This window comes from Bos taurus, chromosome 17 (genome assembly GCF_002263795.3).
Source record: "Bos taurus isolate L1 Dominette 01449 registration number 42190680 breed Hereford chromosome 17, ARS-UCD2.0, whole genome shotgun sequence".
NCBI lineage: Eukaryota > Metazoa > Chordata > Mammalia > Artiodactyla > Bovidae > Bos > Bos taurus.
This window is the reverse complement of record NC_037344.1, coordinates 43,471,603-43,493,252: the sequence shown is the minus strand read 5'-3', so window position 1 is coordinate 43,493,252 and position 21,650 is coordinate 43,471,603. Positions and strand designations below refer to the sequence as shown.

The 21,650-nt window shown below is 40.1% G+C and overlaps 1 protein-coding gene across 1 annotated transcript in view; it reads right to left on the bottom strand.

Annotated features, from left to right (window-relative positions):
- Positions 1-1,424: 1,424 nt before the first annotated feature.
- ASIC5 (acid sensing ion channel subunit family member 5) overlaps positions 1,425-21,650 on the bottom strand; it is a 54,651-nt gene continuing 34,425 nt past the window's right edge. The window contains exons 9-10 of the mRNA XM_010813840.4: positions 4,779-4,870; positions 1,425-1,708 (exon numbers count right to left, since the gene is read on the bottom strand). Of these exons, the coding sequence (XP_010812142.2) occupies positions 1,518-1,708; positions 4,779-4,870 (283 nt within the window). The 3' untranslated portion in view covers positions 1,425-1,517. The remainder of the gene's footprint in view (positions 1,709-4,778; positions 4,871-21,650) is intronic.

Below are 21,650 nucleotides of genomic sequence, written 5' to 3'. Positions count from 1 at the left end.
CATCCACCATCACTCTCTTCAGTGTTGTATCACTTGAGGGTGACCCATTACTGGCTGTCATGTCACAAATATGGGTTTGCTTGTTTCCACAATATTTAAAATGCTTCAGAAGGACTAGTCCTTTTTTTTTTTTTTTTTTTTTGGGCAAGGGGTAGAGTTGCAATTTTGACTTTCAAAGCAAAATATCTCTATGTGGCTACCTTCATCAATCCCCAAAGAAGTAACACTCATAAATGAATACTCATCTCAAGGACTCTTCTCCATTTCATTTTCTTCTTCATTCCATTGCATTTACTCTCTGACTATTTGCCCTTGATTATTTAAGCAAAGAAATGAAGAAAACAGATTCCCAGATGGGTGATGGTACCTTTCAGCCACATGGTCCAACTCTCATCTGCCCTATAACCATGTGCTGTTTATTTATTTATTTTTGAAAATTTTAATTTAGTTAGTTACTTTTGGCTGTGCTGGATCTTCGCTGCTGCTCAGGCTTTTCTCTAGTTGTGGCAAACAGGGGTTACTCTCTAGTTGCATTGGGCAGGCTTCTCATTGCGGTAGCTTCTTTTGCTGCAGAGTATGGGCTCTAGGGTGTGCGGGCTTTAGTAGTCGTGGTTCTAGGACTCAGTAGTTGCAACTCCCGGGCTCTGGAGCACAGGCTCAATTGTTGTGGTGCACCAGCTTAGTTGCTACACAGTATGTGGGAATTTCCTGGACCAGGGATCAAACCCTGTGGCAGGTAGATTCTTTACCACTGGACCTCCAGGGATGCCCCCCAACCCCTGACACATGCTATTTAGATGGTGCATTTAATAACAGAGTCACAAAGAGAAGAGTAGACTAACTGCCTTAGGGATGATGACAGAACAGCAAATCTTGAATTTCCTCCCGAAATTAAAGAAGTATACATAGATATTAGAGATAAACACTGTGTTCTCCCAATATACTACAAATTTACTTTCAAACAGATTTATTTTAAGTATCCACCTGTACAGGAAATAGACATAGATACTGTCCAGAAGTCAGTTGTATAATAGGACTTTCCAGACAAAAGAAAAGAAATCATGTTGACCTTTCCCCAAAATAAAATCTCTCAGAAATTTTATAAAGCACAAATTACATGCACTGTTTCCTGAATAAAGAAGTATCTTGTCTCCTCAAATATAGAGTATCTACCATGTCTAACTTATGTAGTTAATCATAGAGTGTCTTTTCTATTGCACAAGCTTTCAATCATTAAGAAGTATTTTTGAAATGCCTACTATATAATCTCTACTGTTCTGGGTGCTGGGGATTAATCAATTAATTCCATGGTGGAAAAAAACCCAAGACAGTGCCTGTTTCTTTTTTTAATATATAAATCAATATGTATGTGTAATTAAAGACACAGACAGAGATGAAGTATGTATAAAAAGATATCTCCAGGACTATAACATAAAGTTACAAAGCAGTGAATAAGCCATGAGTAAATCTGAAGGTATCATGAAGAGAAGAACAAATGCTTTTGTCCTAAGTGGACATCAGCATACCTCGATGCTGTCTTTATTCCCCAGGTGATTCTGAGGTGCAGGAGCTCCCTGGGCCATTTCAGGGATCTTCAACAAGAACAAAATGCATATCCAGTAGAAATTGGTGAATATATACTCAATAATTTCTATAATTGTAATCACACTGGCCCCACAAAATAGGCCCAGCTGACCACCAACATCTGCTGTAATAAAACCAATAAAGAAAGTGAATAAATCATGCTTATTCCATAAAAAGCAAACTAAACTTTACTAGATTTTAAATTATTTGAAGCTAAAAAGTTAATAATAGCTGATATATGAATATGAGCTAATGGTATTAAGTTTAGCATAAATAATGCAGTAGCAATAAATAATACCTTAGAGTAACATTCACATAATTGTCTCAAAAAAGGGAGCAAAAGAAAACATAAATTCTATTTCCAAAAATACAACTCAAGGACTTTGGAGGGTATTAAATCTCAGCAAATTCATAAAACATCCTAGACAATCACACATTCATTTCTAAGTGGAGAACAGAATGGAGAACAGAAATTGGACACCAGGACAGCCTTACTTGTTAATGATACTTTCCAGAAACAGATTTCCAAGTAGTTTATTACCTCAAGTGTCCAAACAATTTCTTTGTAAGCATTCGCCGTATTTCATTGAACTAAGATGTATGAACACAATACTGCCTTCTTTTTAACAAGTTTTTCAGCATCTATAAGTCTTTATTGTTTGTGCTTTTTTTTGGTGGTAAAATGTATATAGTATAGAATTAGCCGTGTTAGTCAGTTTTAAATGTACAATTAAATGTACAATTAAAATGTACAAATTAAAAAAAAAGTTAAATGGAATAGCAAGTTATAACTTTGGTTAAAGAAAAAAAAATAAATGTACAATTCTGTGGCATTAAGTATGTTTCCACTGTCATAGAATCATCACCAGCCTCTGTCTCCAGAACTTTCTCATCTTTCCCAGCAGAAACTCTGTCCTCATTAAATACTGACTCTTCACTGCCCCCTTCCCCAGTCCCTTGCACTCACCACCCTATTTTTTGTCTCTGTGAATCTGACTCCTCAAGCACTGCCTTTGTAAATAGATTACATTACTAATCTTTTCCTCCTTGCCCTGAGCCATTCTTAGGACAATGTTATTTTTGTAAGGCCTGGTGATGGATTGAGTATGAAAGTGAAAGTTGCTCAGTCCTATCCGACTCTATGTGACCCCATAGACTATACAGTCGATGGAATTCTCCAGGCCAGAATACTGAGTAGATAGCCATTTACTTCTCCAGGGGATCTTCCCAACACAGGAATCAAACCCAGGTCTCCCACATTGTAGGTGGATTCTTTACCAGCTGAGCTACCAGGGAAGCCCATCCAAGAACATTGAGGATTCTGCATTGTGTTGAGGAGATTGGCTCAGCCACCAGGGTTTGACCATGGTCACTTAGCCTGACTCTGATTCCTGTTCTGTCTGTTCCACAACCTCCTCTGAGAGACAGTGAGATCTGGAATTCAGCGGTTAAGTTTGCCAAGGATGGAATGATGGAGGAATATGAACAGGTGGTGGTTGTACCTTAAATGCAGATTTTACTTTTTCGGGTTCTTTGCAGCCCAGTCTGGGTGGAATTTGTTGCAGAGGTCAGTGACGCTGACATGGGGTTAGATACATCTGAGTGAAGGAAGATGCCGAGTGACCATGAGACCACGTGCTGTGCACTGTACTGTGCCCAGTCATGGCTAATTCTTTGCGACCCCATGGACTGTAGCCCGCCAGGTTCCTCTGTTGTGCACAGAGTTTTTCAGGCAAGAATATTGGAATGGGTTGCCATTTCCTTCTCCAGGGGATCTTTCGAACCCAGGGATGGAACTCATGTCTCTTGAGTCTCCTACATTGGCAGGCGATTCTTTACCACTGCACCACCTGGGAAGTCCATGAGCCCTGCCTTATTTGTGAGCACCCCGCTGCATTTGCTGGAGACATGTCCAGGGACTGGAAAGGTGTCAGATTTACATGACAAGTGAATGACAAGCACCATGGATTATTTTTCTCCATTGATAAGCTAAACCTTAAATATGAAAGGAAAATAAACTAATAGAAATCTTTTTAAAAATTGAGGAACAGACATTTCTACAAAGAAGACATGCAGATGGCTAACAAACATGAGAAGATGCTCAACATCACTCATTATCAGAGAAATACAAATCAAAACCACAATGAGGTACCATCTCATGCTGGTCAGAATGGCTGCCATCAAAAAGTCTACAAACAATAAATGCTGGAGAGGGTGTGGAGAAAAGGGAACCCTCTTACCCTGTTGGTGGGAATGCAAACTAGTACAGCCACTATGGAGAACAGTGTGGAGATTCCTTAAAAAACTGGAAATAGAACTGCCATATGATGCAGCAACCCCATTACTGGGCACACACACCAAGGAAACCAGAATTGAAAGAGACACGTGTACCCCAGTGTTCATTGCAGCACTGTTTACAATAGCTAGGACATGGAAGCAACCTAGATGTCCATCTCACACACACACACACACACACACACACACACACACACACACACAGAAGTCGCTCAGTTGTGTCCGACTCTTTGCGACCCCATGGATTGTAGCCCACCAGGCTCCTCGATCCATGGGATTTTCCAGGCATGAATACTGGAGTGGGTTGCTGTTTCCTTCTCCAGATGTCCATCAGCAGATGGATGGATAAGAAAGCTGTGGTGCATATACACAATGGAATATTACTCAGTTATTAAAAAGAATGCATTTGAGTCAGTTCTAATAAGGTAGATGAAACTGGAGCTGATTATACAGAGTGAAGTCAGTCAGAAAGGAAAACACCAATACAGTATATTAACACATATATATGGAATTTAGAAAGATGGCGACGACGACCCTATATGCAAGACAACAAAAGAGGTACAGATATAAAGAACAGACTTTTGGACTCTGTGGGAGAAGGTGAGGGTGGGATGATTTGAGAGAATAGCACTGAAGCATGCATATTACCATATGTGAAACAGATGACCAGTGCAAGTTCGATGCATGAAATAGGGCACTCAAAGCCGGTGCACTGGGACAACCCAGAGGGATGGGATGGGGAGGGAAGGGGGTTGGGGGTTCAGGATGGGGCGACACATGCACACCCATGGCTGATTCAGGTCAATGTGTGTCAAAAACCACCACAAAATTTAAAGTAATTAGCCTTCAATTAAAATAGATATATTTTAAAAAATGAGGAACAGCTAGATAATACTTACCAAGTAACTCAGAGACACTCACTGCTTTTTGCTGCTGGGTTATCTTATAGTTTAAGTCACTATAGTTTATTTCAATATTTACAAGATTCTCCCTGGGGATAAAACAGAGTTAATTGAGCTCAAGATTGTCAGCCAGATTTTTTTTTCAGCTTTTGAATTACTTCCTCTTTTTTTGGTTACTCATATAAACATTGCCCACACTCAAACATGTGCAATATAATTAAATTTATCTATCTTTGATATTTGCCAACTTTCAATCATATGAAAAGAAATCTATGGTTTCTTCTGATATTTTTGACTCTGTCATTTTGACCATGTACTTGAGGTAGGTGGGCAAGCATATTTTACCAAACAGTTAGGTATCTTATTTTGTACCTTTAAAATATTTAGTCCTGAGGGGGAGGAGCTAAGATGGCGGAGGAGTAGGACGGGGAGAACACTTTCTCCCCCACAAATTCATCAAAAGAACATTTAAACGCCGAGTAAATTCCACAAAACAACTTCTGAGAGCCGGCAGAGGACATCAGGCACCCAGAAAAGCAACCCAAGTCTTCGAAAGGAGGTAGGAAAAAATATAAAAGACAAAAAAAGGGACAAAAGAGGGAGGGACAGAGTTCCATCCTGGGAAGGGAGTCTTAAAAAGAGAGAAGTTTCCAAACACCAGGAAACCTTCTCACTGCCGAATCTGTGCCGAGCCTTGGAAGCACAGAGGGCAACATTACAGGGAGGAAAAATAAATAATTAAAACCCGCACATTGCGAGCCCTACGGTAACTCCCCCAGCGGAGAAGCAGCACAGACGCCTGCATCTGCCATTAGCAAGCGGGGGCTGGGCAGGCAGGCACGGCGCGGGCTGCATCGCAAGAATCTGGCCTGAATACCCGGAGCGCTATCTGAGTGAAATAATTTGGGCTAGCAAACCAGACTGTGGGATATCTACCACGCGAAAAGCCAGCCCTAACCTATGACACTGCCAGGCCTGCGCACAGAACAAAGGACTGAACAGAGATAGCCGGCGGCAGACCATCCCCCTCCGGTGATAGGCAGCCAGAGCCAGAAGGGGACAATTGCAGCCCCAGAGAGACATTATCTATAAAACTGTAAGCAGGCTTCTTTGCTAACTAAAACTTCTTGGGGGTCTGGACGGTCAACATCTGCCTGAGAAGGTGTGCCGGTGCACAACTAGATAACCGAGAGGAGGGGAGGCGATAAGTCGCAGCAATCGCGTGCGCAAAACATCTCATCACCTGAGCTGCTCGGATCTGGGAAGGGCACAAAACGCAGGCCCAACTGAGAGTCTGCGCCTCTGGGGACTACCCGAATGCCTGAACCTGAGCGGCTTGGACCTGGGAAGTACAGGCAGCCCAGGGCTGGCCGCGGATGGTTCCCGGTGGAGCAACCTAGAGCCTGAGCAGCGTGGGCAGAGAGGCCACATGCGCGGTGAAGCGGGGGCAGACCCAGTGTGGCTGAGGCACTCTGAGCACACGACAGTGTTATTTGTTTGCAGCATCCCTCCCTACCTCCCCTCAGCGTGACTGAACAAGTGAGCCTAAAAAAAAAAAAAAGTGTCCTCCACCGTCCCCTTTGTGTCAGGGCGGAAACCAGACACTGAAGAGACCAGCAAACAGAAGAAACTATAACAGAGGGAACCGCCTTGGAAGCTACAGGCAATATATTAAAACGCTGTGGTTACTACTATCTACATAGGAAGGGGCCTATAGATCTTGAGAAATATAAGTCGGACCAAGGAATTAGCCAAAAATGAACTGAACCCACAATACTCACAACAAAACCGGAGAAAGTCCTAGATATATTTTTACTATTTGTACGATCATTCTTTCTTTCTTTTTTTTTTTTAATTAAAAAAAATTTTAAGTCCTCTATTATTTCTTTAATTTCCACTTTTATAACTGATTACTTTGCAAAAAAAAGAGAAGACCCTATTTTTTTTAAAGCAAACTTCATATATATTTTTTTATATAATTTTTTTGACCTGTTTTTTCCCTTCTTTTCTTTAACATTGTATTTTTGAAATTCCAAACTCTACTCTAGATTTTTAATTTTAGCTTTTTAGTATTTGTTATCAATTTTGTACCTATAGTTTTTTTTTATATATAATTTCTGTGACCCTTTTTTCTTTTTTCTTTTTCTTTTTCTCTGTTTCTTTCTCTTCTTCTTTTAAATAACATTGTATATCTGAAATCCCAAACTCTACTCTAGATTTTTAATTTATGCTTTTTGGTATTTGTTATCAATTTTGTACCTGTATTTTTTTTTATAATTTATGCAACTTTGTTTGTTCTTGTTTGGTTTTTTTTCTCTCTCTCTCTCTCTTTCTTTTTCTTCTTCTTTTTTTAACATTGTATTTTTTAAATTCCAAACTCTACTCTAGATTTTTAACTTTTGCTTTTTGGTATTAGTTATCAATTTTGTACCTATATTTTCTTTATAACTTTCGCGACCTTGTTTGTTTTTGTTTGTTCGTTTTTTTCTCGCTTTCTTTTCCTTCTTCTTTTCTTTAACATCGTATTTTTGAAATTCCAAACTCTACTCTAGATTTTTAATTTTTGCTTTTATGTATTTGTTACCAATTTTGTACCTTTAAGAACTCAATCTTCAGTACCCATTTTTCACTAGGAAGTGAGATTACTGGCTTAACTGCTTTCTCTCCCTTTGGACTCTCCTTTTTCTCCACCAGGTCGCCTGTGTCTCCTCCCTAACCCCTCTCTACTCTACCCAACTCTGTGAATTTCTGTGTGTTCCAGACGGTGGAGAACACTTAGGGAACTGATTACTGGCTGGATCTGTCTCCCTCCTTTTCATTCCCCCCATTTATCCTCCTGGCCACCTCTGCCACCTTCCTCCTTCTTCTCTTCTCTGTATAACTCTGTGAACAACTCTGAGTGGTCCAGTTGTGGAGTGCACATAAGGAAGAGATTACTGAATAGCCCACTCTCTCCTCTATTGATTCCACCTCATCTCATTCGGGTCACCTCTTACTCCCTCCTCACTCTTCTCTTCTCCATATAACACTGTAAACCTCTCTGGGTGAAACAAGTTTCAGGGCAAGACATGCCAAGCAAATTCTCCAGCAGCAAGGAACACAGCCCTGAGCTCCAAGATACAGGCAGCCCAAAGTCACCCCAAAACCATAGACATCCCATAACTCATTACTGGACATTTCATTGCACTCCAGAGAGAAGAAATACAGCTCCACTCACCAGAACACCGACACAAGCTTCCCTAACCAAGAAACCTTGACAAGCCACCTGTACAAACCCACACAGAGCGAGGAAACGCCACAATAAAGAGAACTCCACAAACTGCCAGAATACAGAAAGGACACCCCAAACTCAGCAATTTAAACAAGATGAAGAGACAGAGGAATACCCAGCAGATAAAGGAACAGGATAAATGCCCACCAAACCAAACAAAAGAGGAAGAGATAGGGAATCTACCTGATAAAGAATTCCGAATAATGATAGTGAAATTGATCCAAAATCTTGAAATCAAAATGGAATCACAGATAAATAGCTTGGAGACAAAGATTGAGAAGATGCAAGAAAGGCTTAACAAGGACCTAGAAGAAATAAAAGAGAGTCAGTATAAAATGAACAATGCAATAAATGAAATTAAAAACACTCTGGCGGCAACAAATAGTAGAATAACAGAGGCAGAAGATAGGATTAGTGAATTAGAAGATAGAATGGTAGAAATAAATGAATCAGAGAGGATAAAAGAAAAACGAATTAAAAGAAATGAGGACAATCTCAGAGACCTCCAGGACAATATTAAATGCTACAACATTCGAATCATAGGAGTCCCAGAAGAAGAAGACAAAAAGAAAGACCATGAGAAAATACTTGAGGAGATAATAGTTGAAAACTTCCCTAAAATGGGGAAGGAAATAATCACCCAAGTCCAAGAAACCCAGAGAGTTCCAAACAGGATAAACCCAAGGCGAAGCACCCCAAGACACATATTAATCAAATTAACAAAGATCAAACACAAAGAACAAATATTAAAAGCAGCAAGGGAAAAACAACAAATAGCACACAAGGGAATTCCCATAAGGATAACAGCTGATCTTTCAATAGAAACTCTTCAAGCCAGGAGGGAATGGCAAGACATACTTAAAATGATGAAAGAAAATAACCTACAGCTCATATTATTGTACCCAGCAAGGATCTCATTCAAATATGAAGGAGAAATCAAAAGCTTCTCAGACAAGAAAAAGCTTAGAGAATTCAGCACCACCAAACCAGCTCTCCAACAAATACTAAAGGATATTCTCTAGACAGGAAACACAAAAACGGTGTATAAATTCGAACCCAAAACAATAAAGTAAATGGCAATGGGATCATACTTATCAGTAATTACCTTAAACGTAAATGGGTTGAATGCCCCAACCAAAAGACAAAGACTGGCTGAATGGATACAAAAATAAGACCCCTACATGTGTTGTCTACAAGAGACCCACCTCAAAACAGGGGACACATACAGACTGAAAGTGAAGGGCTGTAAAAAGATTTTCCATGCAAATAGGGACCAAAAGAAAGCAGGAGTAGCAATACTTATATCAGATAAAATAGACTTTAAAACAAAGGCTGTGAAAAGAGACAAAGATGGTCACTACATAATGATCAAAGGATCAATCCAAGAAGAAAATATAACAATTATAAATATATATGCACCCAACACGGGAGTGCCGCAATATGTAAGAAAAATGCTAACAAGTGTGAAAGGAGAAATTAACAATAACACAATAATAGTGGGAGACTTTAATACCCCACTCACACCTATGGATAGATCAACTAAACAGAAAATTAATAAGGAAACACAAACGTTAAACGATACAATAGACCAGTTATACCTAATTGATATCTATAGGACATTTCATCCCAAAACAATGAATTTCACCTTTTTCTCAAGCGCACATGGAACCTTCTCCAGGATAGATCACATCCTGGGCCATAAATCTAGCCTTGGTAAATTCAAAAACATAGAAATCATTCCAAGCATCTTTTCTGACCACAATGCAGTAAGATTAGATCTCAATTACAGGAGAAAAACTATTAAAAATTCCAACATATGGAGGCTAAACAACATGCTGCTGAATAACCAACAAATCACAGAAGAAATCAAAAAAAATCAAAATTTGCATAGAAACAAATGAAAATGAACACACAACAACTCAAAACCTGTGGGACACTATGAAAGCAGTCCTAAGGGGAAAGTTCATAGCAATACAGGCATACCTCAAGAAACAAGAAAAAAGCCAAATAAATAACCTAACCCTACACCTAAAGCAACTAGAAAAGGAAGAATTGAAGAACCCCAGGGTTAGTAGAAGGAAAGAAATCTTAAAAATTAGAGCAGAAATAAATGCAAAAGAAACAAAAGAGACCATAGCAAAAATCAACAAAGCCAAAAGCTGGTTCTTTGAAAGGATAAATAAAATTGACAAACCATTAGCCAGACTCATCAAGAAACAAAGGGAGAAAAATCAAATCAATAAAATTAGAAATGAAAATGGAGAGATCACAACAGACAACACAGAAATACAAAGGATCATAAGAGACTACTATCAACAATTATATGCCAATAAAATGGACAACGTGGAAGAAATGGACAAATTCTTAGAAAAGTACAACTTTCCAAAACTCGACCAGGAAGAAATAGAAAATCTTAACAGACCCATGACAGCACGGAAATTGAAACTGTAATCAAAAATCTTCCAGCAAACAAAAGCCCAGGTCCAGACGGCTTCACAGCTGAATTCTACCAAAAATTTAGAGAAGAGCTAACACCTATCCTGCTCAAACTCTTCCAGAAAATTGCAGAGGAAGGTAAACTTCCAAACTCATTCTATGAGGCCACCATCACCCTAATACCAAAACCTGACAAAGATCCCACAAAAAAAGAAAACTACAGGCCAATATCACTGATGAACATAGATGCAAAAATCCTTAACAAAATTCTAGCAATCAGAATCCAACAACACATTAAAAAGATCATACACCATGACCAAGTGGGCTTTATCCCAGGGATGCAGGGATTCTTCAATATCCACAAATCAATCAATGTTATACACCACATTAACAAATTGAAAAATAAAAACCATATGATTATGTCAATTGATGCAGAGAAAGCCTTTGACAAAATTCAACATCCATTTATGATAAGAACTCTCCATAAAGCAGAAATAGAAGGAACATACCTCAACATAATAAAAGCTATATATGACAAACCCACAGCGAACATTACCCTCAATGGTGAAAAATTGAAAGCATTTCCTCTAAAGTCAGGAACAAGACAAGGGTGCCCACTTTCACCATTACTATTCAACATAGTTTTGGAAGTTTTGGCCACAGCAATCAGAGCAGAAAAAGAAATAAAAGGAATCCAAATTGGAAAAGAGGAAGTAAAACTCACTATTTGCAGATGACATGATCCTCTACATAGAAAACCCTAAAGACTCCACCAGAAAGTTACTAGAACTAATCAATGATTATAGTAAAGTTGCAGGATATAAAATCAACACACAGAAACCCCTTGCATTCCTATACACTAATAATGAGAAAACAGAAAGAGAAATTAAGGAAACAATTCCATTCACCATTGCAACGGAAAGAATAAAATACTTAGGAATATATCTACCTAAAGAAACTAAAGACCTATATATAGAAAACTATAAAACACTGGTGAAAGAAATCAAAGAGGACACTAATAGATGGAGAAATATATCATGTTCATGGATTGAAAGAATCAATATAGTGAAAATGAGTATACTACCCAAAGCAATTTATAGATTCAATGCAATCCCTATCAAGCTACCAACGGTATTCTTCACAGAGCTAGAACAAATAATTTCACAATTTGTATGGAAATACAAAAAACCTCGAATAGCCAAAGCGATCTTGAGAAAGAAGAATGGAACTGGAGGAATCAACCTACCTGACTTCAGGCTCTATTACAAAGCCACAGTTATCAAGACAGTATGGTACTGGCACGAAGACAGAAATATTGATCAATGGAACAAAATAGAAAGCCCAGAGATAAATCCATGCACATATGGACACCTTATCTTTGACAAAGGAGGCAAGAATATACAATGGATTAAAGACAATCTCTTTAACAAGTGGTGCCGGGAAAACTGGTGGACCACTTGTAAAAGAATGAAACTAGAGCACTTTCTAACACCATACACAAAAATAAACTCAAAATGGATTAAAGATCTCAACGTAAGACCAGAAACTATAAAACTCCTAGAGGAGAACATAGGCAAAACACTCTCCGACATACATCACAGCAGGATCCTCTATGACCCACCTCCCAGAATATTGGAAATAAAAGCAAAAATAAACAAATGGGACCTAATTAAACTTAAAAGCTTCTGCACAACAAAGGAAACTATTAGCAAGGTGAAAAGGCAGCCTTCAGAATGGGAGAAAATAATAGCAAATGAAGCAATGGACAAACAACTCATCTCAAAAATATACAAGCAACTCCTACAGCTCAACTCCAGAAAAATAAATGACCCAATCAAAAAATGGGCCAAAGAACTAAATAGACACTTCTCCAAAGAAGACATACAGATGGCTAACAAACACATGAAAAGATGCTCAATATCACTCATTATCAGAGAAATGCAAATCAAAACCACTATGAGGTACCATTTCATGCCAGTCAGAATGGCTGCGATCCATAAGTCTACAAGCAATAAATGCTGGAGAGGGTGTGGAGAAAAGGGAACTCTCTTACACTGTTGGTGGGAATGCAAACTAGTACAGCCACTATGGAGAACAGTGTGGAGATTCCTTAAAAAACTGGAATAGAACTTTCTTATGATCCAGCAATCCCACTGCTGGGCATACACACTGAGGAAACCTGAAGGGAAAGAGACACGTGTACCCCAATGTTCATCGCAGCACTGTTTATAATGGCCAGGACATGGAAGCAACCTAGATGTCCATCAGCAGATGAATGGATAAGACAGCTGTGGTACATATACATAATGGAGTATTACTCAGCCATTAAAAAGAATACATTTGAATCAGTTCTAATGAGATGGATGAAACTGGAACCTATTATACAGAGTGAAGTAAGCCAGAAAGAAAAACACCAATACAGTATAGTAACGCATATATATGGAATTTAGAAAGACGGTAACAATAACCCTGTACGAGACAGCAAAAGAGACACTGATGTGTAAATCAGTCTTATGGACTCTGTGGGAGAGGGAGAGGGTGGGGAGATTTGGGAGAATGATGTTGAAACACGTATAATATCATGTATGAAACGAGTCGCCAGTCCGGGTTCAATGCACGATACTGGATGCTTGGGGCTGGTGCACTGGGACTACCCAGAGGGAGGGTATGGGGAGGGAGGAGGGAGGAGGGTTCAGGATGGGTAACACAGGTATACCTGTGGCGGATTCATTTCGATATTTGGCAAAACTAATACAATATTGTAAAGTTTAAAAATAAAATAAAATAAAAATATTTAGTCCTAAGTTATGTTGCCCTGTTTACAGCATCAAACCTTACTTCTATCACCACTCACATCCACAGCTGGGTGTTGTTTTTGCTTTGGCTCTGTCTCTTCATTATTTCTGGAGTTATTTCTCCACTGATCTCCAGTAGCATATTGGGCACCTACCAACCTGGGGAGTTCATCTTTCAGTGTCCCATCTCTTTGCCTTTTCATACTGTTCATGGGGTTCTCAAGGCAAGAATACTGAAGTGGTTTGCCATTCCCTTCACCAGTGGACCACATTCGAAATCAGATTGAATGTTTTCTTTGCACCCAAAGATGGAGAAGCTCTATATAGTCAGTGAAAACAAGACTGGGAGCTGACTGTGGCTCAGATCATGAACTCCTTGTTGCCAAATTCAGACTTGCCAAATTGAAGAAAGTAGGGAAAACCACTAGACCATTCAGGTATGACCTATATCATATCCCTTATGATTATACAGTGGAAGTGAGAAATGGATTTAAGGGACTAGATCTGATAGAGTGCCTGATGATCTATGGACGGAGTTTCGTGACATTGTACAGGAGACAGAGATCAAGACCATCCCAAAGAAAAAGAAATGCAAAGAAGCAAAATGGCTGTCTGAGGAGGCCTTACAAATAACTGTGAAAAGAAGAAAAGCGAAAAGTTAGGAGAAAAGGAAAGATATTCCCATTTGAATGCAGAGTTCCAAAGAATAGCAAGGAGAGATAAGAAAGCCTTCCTCAGTGATCAATGCAAAGAAATAGAGGAAAACAATAGAATGGGAAAGACTAGAGATCCCCTTGAGAAAATTAGAGATACCAAGGGACCATTTCATGCAAAGGTGGGCTCAATAAAGGACAGAAATGGTATGGACTTAACAGAAGCAAAAGATATTACGAAGAGGTGGCAAGAATACACAGAAGAACTGTACAAAAATATATTCATGACCCAGTTAATCATGATGGTGTCATCACTCACCTAGAGCCAGACATCCTGGAATGTGAAGTCAAGTGGGCCTTAGGAAACATCACTATGAAAAAAGCTAGTGGAGGTGATGGAATGCCAGTTGAGCTATTTCAAATCCTGAAAGATGATGCTGTGAAAGTGTTGCACTCAATATGCCAGCAAATTTGGAAAACTCGGCAGTGGCCACAGGACTGGAAAAGGTCAGTTTTCATTCCAATCCCAAAGAAAGGCAATGCCAAAGAATGCTCAAACTACTGCACAATTGCATTCGTCTCACACACTAGTAAAGTAATGCTCAAAATTCTCCAAGTCAGGCTTCAGCAATACGTGAACCATGAACTTTCAGATGTACAAGCTGGTTTTAGAAAAGGCAGAGGAACCAGAGATCACATTGCCAACATGCGCTGGATCATGGAAAAAGCAAGAGTTCCAGAAAAACCTCTATTTCTGCTTTATTGTCTATGCCAAAGCCTCTGACTGTGTGGATCACAATCAACTGTGGAAAATTCTGAAAGAGATGGGAATACCAGACCACCTGACCTGCCTCTTGATAAATCTGAATGCAGGTCAGGAAGCAACTGGACATGGAACAACAGACTGTTTCCGAATAGGAAAAGGAGTACATCAAGGCTGTATATTGTCACCGTGCTTATTTAACTTATATGCAGAGTACATCATGAGAAATGCTGGGCTGGACGAAGCACAAGCTGGAATCAAGATTGGAGTTGCCGGGAGAAATATCAATAACCTCAGATATGTAGATGACACCACCCTTATGGCAGAAAGTGAAGAAGAACTAAAGAGCCTCTTGATGAAAGTGAAAGAGGAGAGTGGAAAAGTTGGAGTAAAGATCAACATTCAGAAAACTAGTATCATGGCATCTGGTCCTATCATTTCATGGCAAATAGACGGGAAGCAGTGGAAACAGTGGCTTTATTTTGGGGGGGCTCCAAAATCACTGCAGCTGGTGACCACAGCCAGGAAATTAAAAGACACTAACTCCTTGGAAGGAAAGTTATGACCAACCTAGATAGCATATTAAAAACAGAGATATTACTTTGCCAGGAAAGGTCCATCTCATCAAGACTATGGCTTTTCCAGTAATCTTGTATGGATGTGAGAGTTGGACTATAAAGAAAGCTGAGCACTGAAGAACTGATGCTTTTGAACTGTGGTATTGGAGAAGACTCTTGAGAGTCCCTAGGACTGCAAGGAGTCCAACCAGTCCATCCTAAAGGAGATCAGTCCTGAGTGTTCATTAGAAGGACTGATGCTGGAGCTCAAACTCCAATACTTTGGCCAGTTAATGCGAAGAGTTAAAAAGACCCTGATGCTGGGAAAGATTGAAGGCAGGAGGAGAAGGGGATGACAGAGGATGAGATGGTTGGATGGCATCACCAACTCAATGGACATGAGTTTGGGTAAACTCTGGGAGCTGGTGAACTCAGGGTAAACTTAGGGACAAGGAGGCCTGGTGTGCTGCAGTTCATGGGGTCGCAAATTGTCGGACACGACTGAGCGACTGAACTGAACTGAACTACGTTGCCCTCTGTTGCCCTGGGCTACCCCCACATTAGGAGAGGTTCTGACCACCTTTTGTGACAGTCTTAGCTGACTTATTCTATTCTCAGCCTTTATTCTAACACGGTAGCCCTCACAGGCACAGACAGAAGGTTTGGCAAATGGTCATTTAATTCCCATTTGACAAAGGTAGTATTTATTTTTGTCTCAGAGGTTGTTTAGTATTGAATTAGACATGACATTGTGTTCAGTACTAATCACTATAGCTACATTTTGAATACATTCATGTCATGTTGGTATTTAGGGAAAATAATTTTTCTCCTGACCTAATAACTTTTCTGTGCTTCATTCCTAAGAAACTGGAAAAGACATTAAAAGTAAATATCTACTGAGTATATGATTTACAAATGCTTGAGTGTGTGTCTAACTTTAATTCAAATCTGGGTCCTGTTCTTTGTGACTTATGTGGTCCTGGAGAAACCACCTTCTTTTCCCGAGTCTTGGTTGCTTCTTCTGTAGTCAGGATTTCAGTTCTGTGGCAAGAAGCAATTAAATAATATATGCAAAGAACTGACGCAGAACCTGCATATATTGTGCTTTTAATAAGTGGTAGTCATTTACCTCGGAGAAGGCAATGGCACCCCACTCCAGTACTCTTGCCTGGAGAATCCTATGGATGGAGGAGCCTGGAAGGCTGCGGTCCATGGGGTCGCTGAGGGTTGGACACGAATGAGCGACTTCACTTTCACTTTTCACTTTCATGCATTGGAGAAGGAAATGGCAACCCACTCCAGTATTCTTGCCTGGAGAATCCCAGGGACGGGGGAGCCTGGTAGGCTGCCGTCTATGGGGTCGCACAGAATCGGACACGACTGAAGTGACTTAGCCTAGCCTTAGCCTAGTCATTTACCTTACATGATTAGTATTTTGGGCAGAGACTTTTCTCAGTGTTTGCTGGAAATCTTTATATGAAGCCAGAGTGGCTAAATAACTATTTTGAAATAACTCTTATGTACACTTACCATCTTCAGCCCAGACACCACCTTGAAATTCATTAACACATCAAATTGCCTCTTGGTATTCTACTTGATGGTCAACAGATATTTCAAATATTCCAAGTCAAACTTTATATATTTCTTCATTTTTAATGCAATAACACTTCACAGCTAATCCATCAGTAAATATTTGCTTTACTTTCAAATATACCCAGAATCCAACCTCTCACCCATCCACTGAGACCACCTTTGCCTAAACCTCCATCATCTCTCACCTGGATTTTTCCAATCGCTTTCTGATTTCTCCTTCTGCTTCTGACCTTAGTGTACTCCATCTCAACAGATACTCACCCTCCACTCTTCACACAAGAACAAAGGCAATACTTTTGCAACTTGTAAATCATATCACTTTCCTGCTGAGAGCTCACCAGAGACTCACCCTCTATGTTGTTATGAGATTTCTGTCTACCACTGACCTGTTCATGGTGACTGATGTTTGCCCATCCTTGGCTATCATCTGCTCTGCTTCCTGCCACACCAATTTCCAGGCTATTCTGCCCATATACAAGATGCGCTGTCAGTCTAGGACTTTTCTTGGCATGTGGTTTTCCTTCCTGGGGAAGGAAAGTTTTGCCTTTTCCCCATTACTATTGAGACCAGCTCTTATATCACCTTCAGTTCAGTTCAGTTCAGTTGCTCAGTCATGTCCGGCTCTTTGCGACCCCATGAATCACAGCACGCCAGGCCTCCCTGTCCATCATCATCTCCCGGAGTTCACTCAAACTCATGTTCATCGGGTTGGTGATGACATCCAGCCATCTCATCCTCTGTCGTCGCCTTTTCCTCCTGCCCCCAATCCCTCCCAGCATCAGAGTCTTCTCCAATGGGTCAATTCTTCACATGAGGTGGCCAAAGTACTGGAGTTTCAGCTTTAGCATCATTCCTTCCAAAGAACACCCAGGGCTGATCTCCTTTAGAATGGACTGGTTGGGTCTCCTTGCAGTCCAAGGGACTCTCAAGAATCTTCTCCAACACCACAGTTCAAAAGCATCAATTCTTTGGCGCTCAGCTTTCTTCACAGTCCAACTCTGGCATGTGGTCTCGCATGACCCCTGGAAAAACCATAGCCTTGACTAGATGGAGCTTTGTTGGCAAAGTAATGTCTCTGCTTTTCAATATGCTATCTAGGTTGTTCATAACTTTTCTTCCAAGGAGTAAGCGTCTTTTAATTTCATGGCTGCAGTCACCATCTGCAGTGATTTTGGAGCCCCCCAAAATAAAGTCTGACACTGTTTCCACTGTTTCCCCATCTATTTGCCATGAAGTGATGGGACCAGATGCCATGATCTTAGTTTTCTGAATGTTGAGCTTTATGCCAACTTTTTCAGTCTCCTCTTTCACTTTCAACAAGAGGCTTTTTAGTTCCTCTTCACTCTGCCATAAGGGTGGTGTCATCTGCATATCTGAGGTTAATGATATTTCCCCAGCAATCTTGATTCCAGCTTGTGCTTCTTCCAGCCCAGCATTTCTCACGATGTACTCTGCATATAAGTTAAATAAGCAGGGTGACAATACACAACCTTGATGTACTCCTTTTCCTATTTGGAACCAGTCTGTTGTTCCATGTCCAGTTCTAACTGTTGCTTCCTGACCTGCATACAGGTTTCTCAAGAGGCAGGTCAGGTGGTCTGGTATTTCCATCTCTTTCAGAATTTTCCACAGTTGATTGTGATCCACACAGTCAAAGGCTTTGGCATAGTCAATAAAGCAGAAGTAGATGTTTTTCTGGAATTCTTTTGCTTTCTCCATGATCCAACAGATGTTGGCAATTTGATCTCTGGTTCCTCTGCCTTTTCTAAAACCAGCTTGAACATCTGGAATTTCATGGTTCACGCATTGCTGAAGAATGACTTGGAGAATTTTGAGCATTACTTTACTTGCGTGTGAGATGAGTGCAATTGTGCAGTAGTTTGAGCATTCTTTGGCATTGCCTTTCTTTGGGATTAGAGTGAAAATTGACCTTTTCCAGTCCTGTGGCCACTGCCGAGTTTTCCAAATTTGCTGGCATATTGAGTGTAGCACTTTCACAGCATCATCTTTCAGGATTTGAAATAGCTCAACTGGAATTCCATCACCTCCACCAGCTTTGCTCATAGTGATGCTTTCTAAGGCCCACTTGACTTCACATTCCAGGATGTCTGGCTCTAGGTGAGTGATCATATCATTGTGATTATCTTGGTTGTGTTCTTTTTTGTACAGTTCTTCTGTGTATTCTTGCCACCTCTTCTTAATATCTTCTGCTTCTGTCAGGTCCATAACATTTCTGTCTTTTATCAAGCCCATCTTTGCATGAAATGTTCCCTTGGTGTCTCTAATTTTCTTGAAGAGATCTCTAGTCTTTCCCATTCTATTGTTTTCCTCTATTTCTTTGCATTGATCGCTGAGGAAGGCTTTCTTATCTCTCCTTGCTATTCTTTGGAACTCTGCATTCAGATGCTTATATCTTTCCTTTTCTCCTTTGTTTTTTGCTTCTCTTCTTTTCACAGCTATTTGTAAGGCCTCCCCAGACAGCCATTTTGCTTTTTTGCATTTTTTCCCCATGGGAATGGTCTTGATCCCTGTCTCCTGTACAATGTCACGAACCTCAGTCCATAGTTCATCAGGCACTCTATCTATCAGATCTAGTACCTTAAATCTGTCTCTCACTTCCACTGTATAATCATAAGGGATTTGATTATCACCTTAAAGCCTAACAATTTTCAAAGTGTGGTTATAGACCCCTACTGTGCATGCCTGCTTAGTCACTCGGTATCACACTCTTTGCAACCTCATAAACTGTAGCCTGCCAGGCTCCTCTGTCCATGGGAGTCTCCAGGCCAGAATACTGGAGTAGGTTGCCATGCCATCCTCCAGGGGGTCTTCCTCACCCAGGGATGGAACTCACACCTCATGGATTGCAGGTGGATTCTTTACCACTTGAGCCATCAGGGAAGCCCACACAGACCCCTAGGGGTCCTTGTTATCTCTTTTGGAAGTTCACAAAGTCAAAATTATTTTCATAAAATACTGACATGTTATCTAACATTTCCACTATGATTATTATTTAAAGAAAGCTGCAGTAGCCACTTTTGATATGAAACATCATTTTCACTTGAAGGAATGGCTGACAAACTATAGTTCTTAAGAATGTGAAATTTGGCAGAGATTTTCACAATAATAAACAAAATGAACTTGTTGCATCAAGGAGAATAACTGATAAGACTTGAGGTCAATAATAAATTTTAAGCTTTTAACTTTTAGGGTAAAGTTAAAATTTTGGAAAATTTATGTCTGCTATGATGAGCTTGATAACTCAATTTTTAAAGACTTTTATGATAGGAAACAGAGAAGGCAATGGCAATCCACTCCAGTACTCTTGCCTGGAAAATCTCATATATGGAGGAGCCTGGTAAGCTGCAGTCCACGGGGTCATTGAGTTGGACACGACTGAGCGACTTCCCTTTCACTTTTCTCTTTCATGCATTGGAGAAGGAAATGGCAACCCCCTCCTGGGTTGCCAGAGCCTGGTGGGCTGCCATCTCTGGGATTGCACAGAGTCGGACATGACTGAAGCGACTTAACAGCAGCAGCAGCATGATAGGAAAAGTAATGTTATTACATTCCAATGTGTATTATATAATAAAGTAGATCGATATTTGGAAAATGTGCATAGCTAAAAGAATTTTTCTAACACCCAATAAATGATATTCCAAACCATGCACAAATAAAAGACCCATTCAAAGTGCAAGTTCAGTGAATATAAATAGAATTGAATATGAAAAATTCACTGATATGTCTTGACATTTCATAGATGACAGCTTTCAAATGCCACCCTGCCCCTTTCTTGTCCTCAAAGAGTTAAACTGATGAGAAAGCCATGGTTTTCCCCCTTTGGCATCTGGGAAAGTTCAACCACACAGACCCTGGCCATCATCTTGGATTATTTGTCCAAGTCCTTCCTCAAAACCATAAGGCCAGGCAGAGCCAGCTGCCCTTTCTTGTTCTGTCACAAACCAGGAAAAATTCTGCCTGGAAGCCTGCCCTTCTGTTCACAGAAAGTGTCATTATGTGAACAATATGTACATTTTTCATACCCTCCTGATGCTTGTATGGCAGCATGAATCTCAACAGTTCCATCAAATATTGAGTCAAGAGTTGACCGCAGTCCCTCTGGGCAAATTACAAAACACATACTGCTGTTAACATGTAACAAGCTAGTCTTGTTGATTTTTGATGTATCATCAAAGAAAAATATCACAATTATCTATTACGGCTATTAAAATAGGCCTCCCTTTTTGAACTATACATGTGCTTCATACAAGCTTTCCTTCATGTTCTCCAACCAAACAACATAACCCGACAGATTAAATGCAAAAATGAGAATCCAGCTGTCTTCTCTTGTCAGACACTGAAGAAACCTACCACATCCTAAAACAATACCACTCCTCTTCCTAAACATTTTTGAAAATAGTTAATCTTTATAAAAACTTTTACTTATGTCACTGTATAGCACATTCACTATTGTTGTTTTAAGTGAATCAATAAATTTAAGAAGTCACACCTTACTTTCCTAATATGGCAAATATTGATACTCAAATCTCACATGAAGGAGAACTCACTGGACTCCTCAGTGGTTCTGAAGACTGTAAAGGGACCTTGACACTGACAAGTTTGAGAAGCACCGGGTCTTTGCTCAGCTGTCACCCTGCCAGGACAGTCTTATTGATCTCAGTCCTTCATGCTGAGACCAGCCCTCCCCAACTCTGACTCCTTCTTTTCTGTCCCTTCCCCTCCCAGGCACTCAGCACCATGGCTGGTTGCCCCATATATTTATTGTCCATCTTCACTCCAC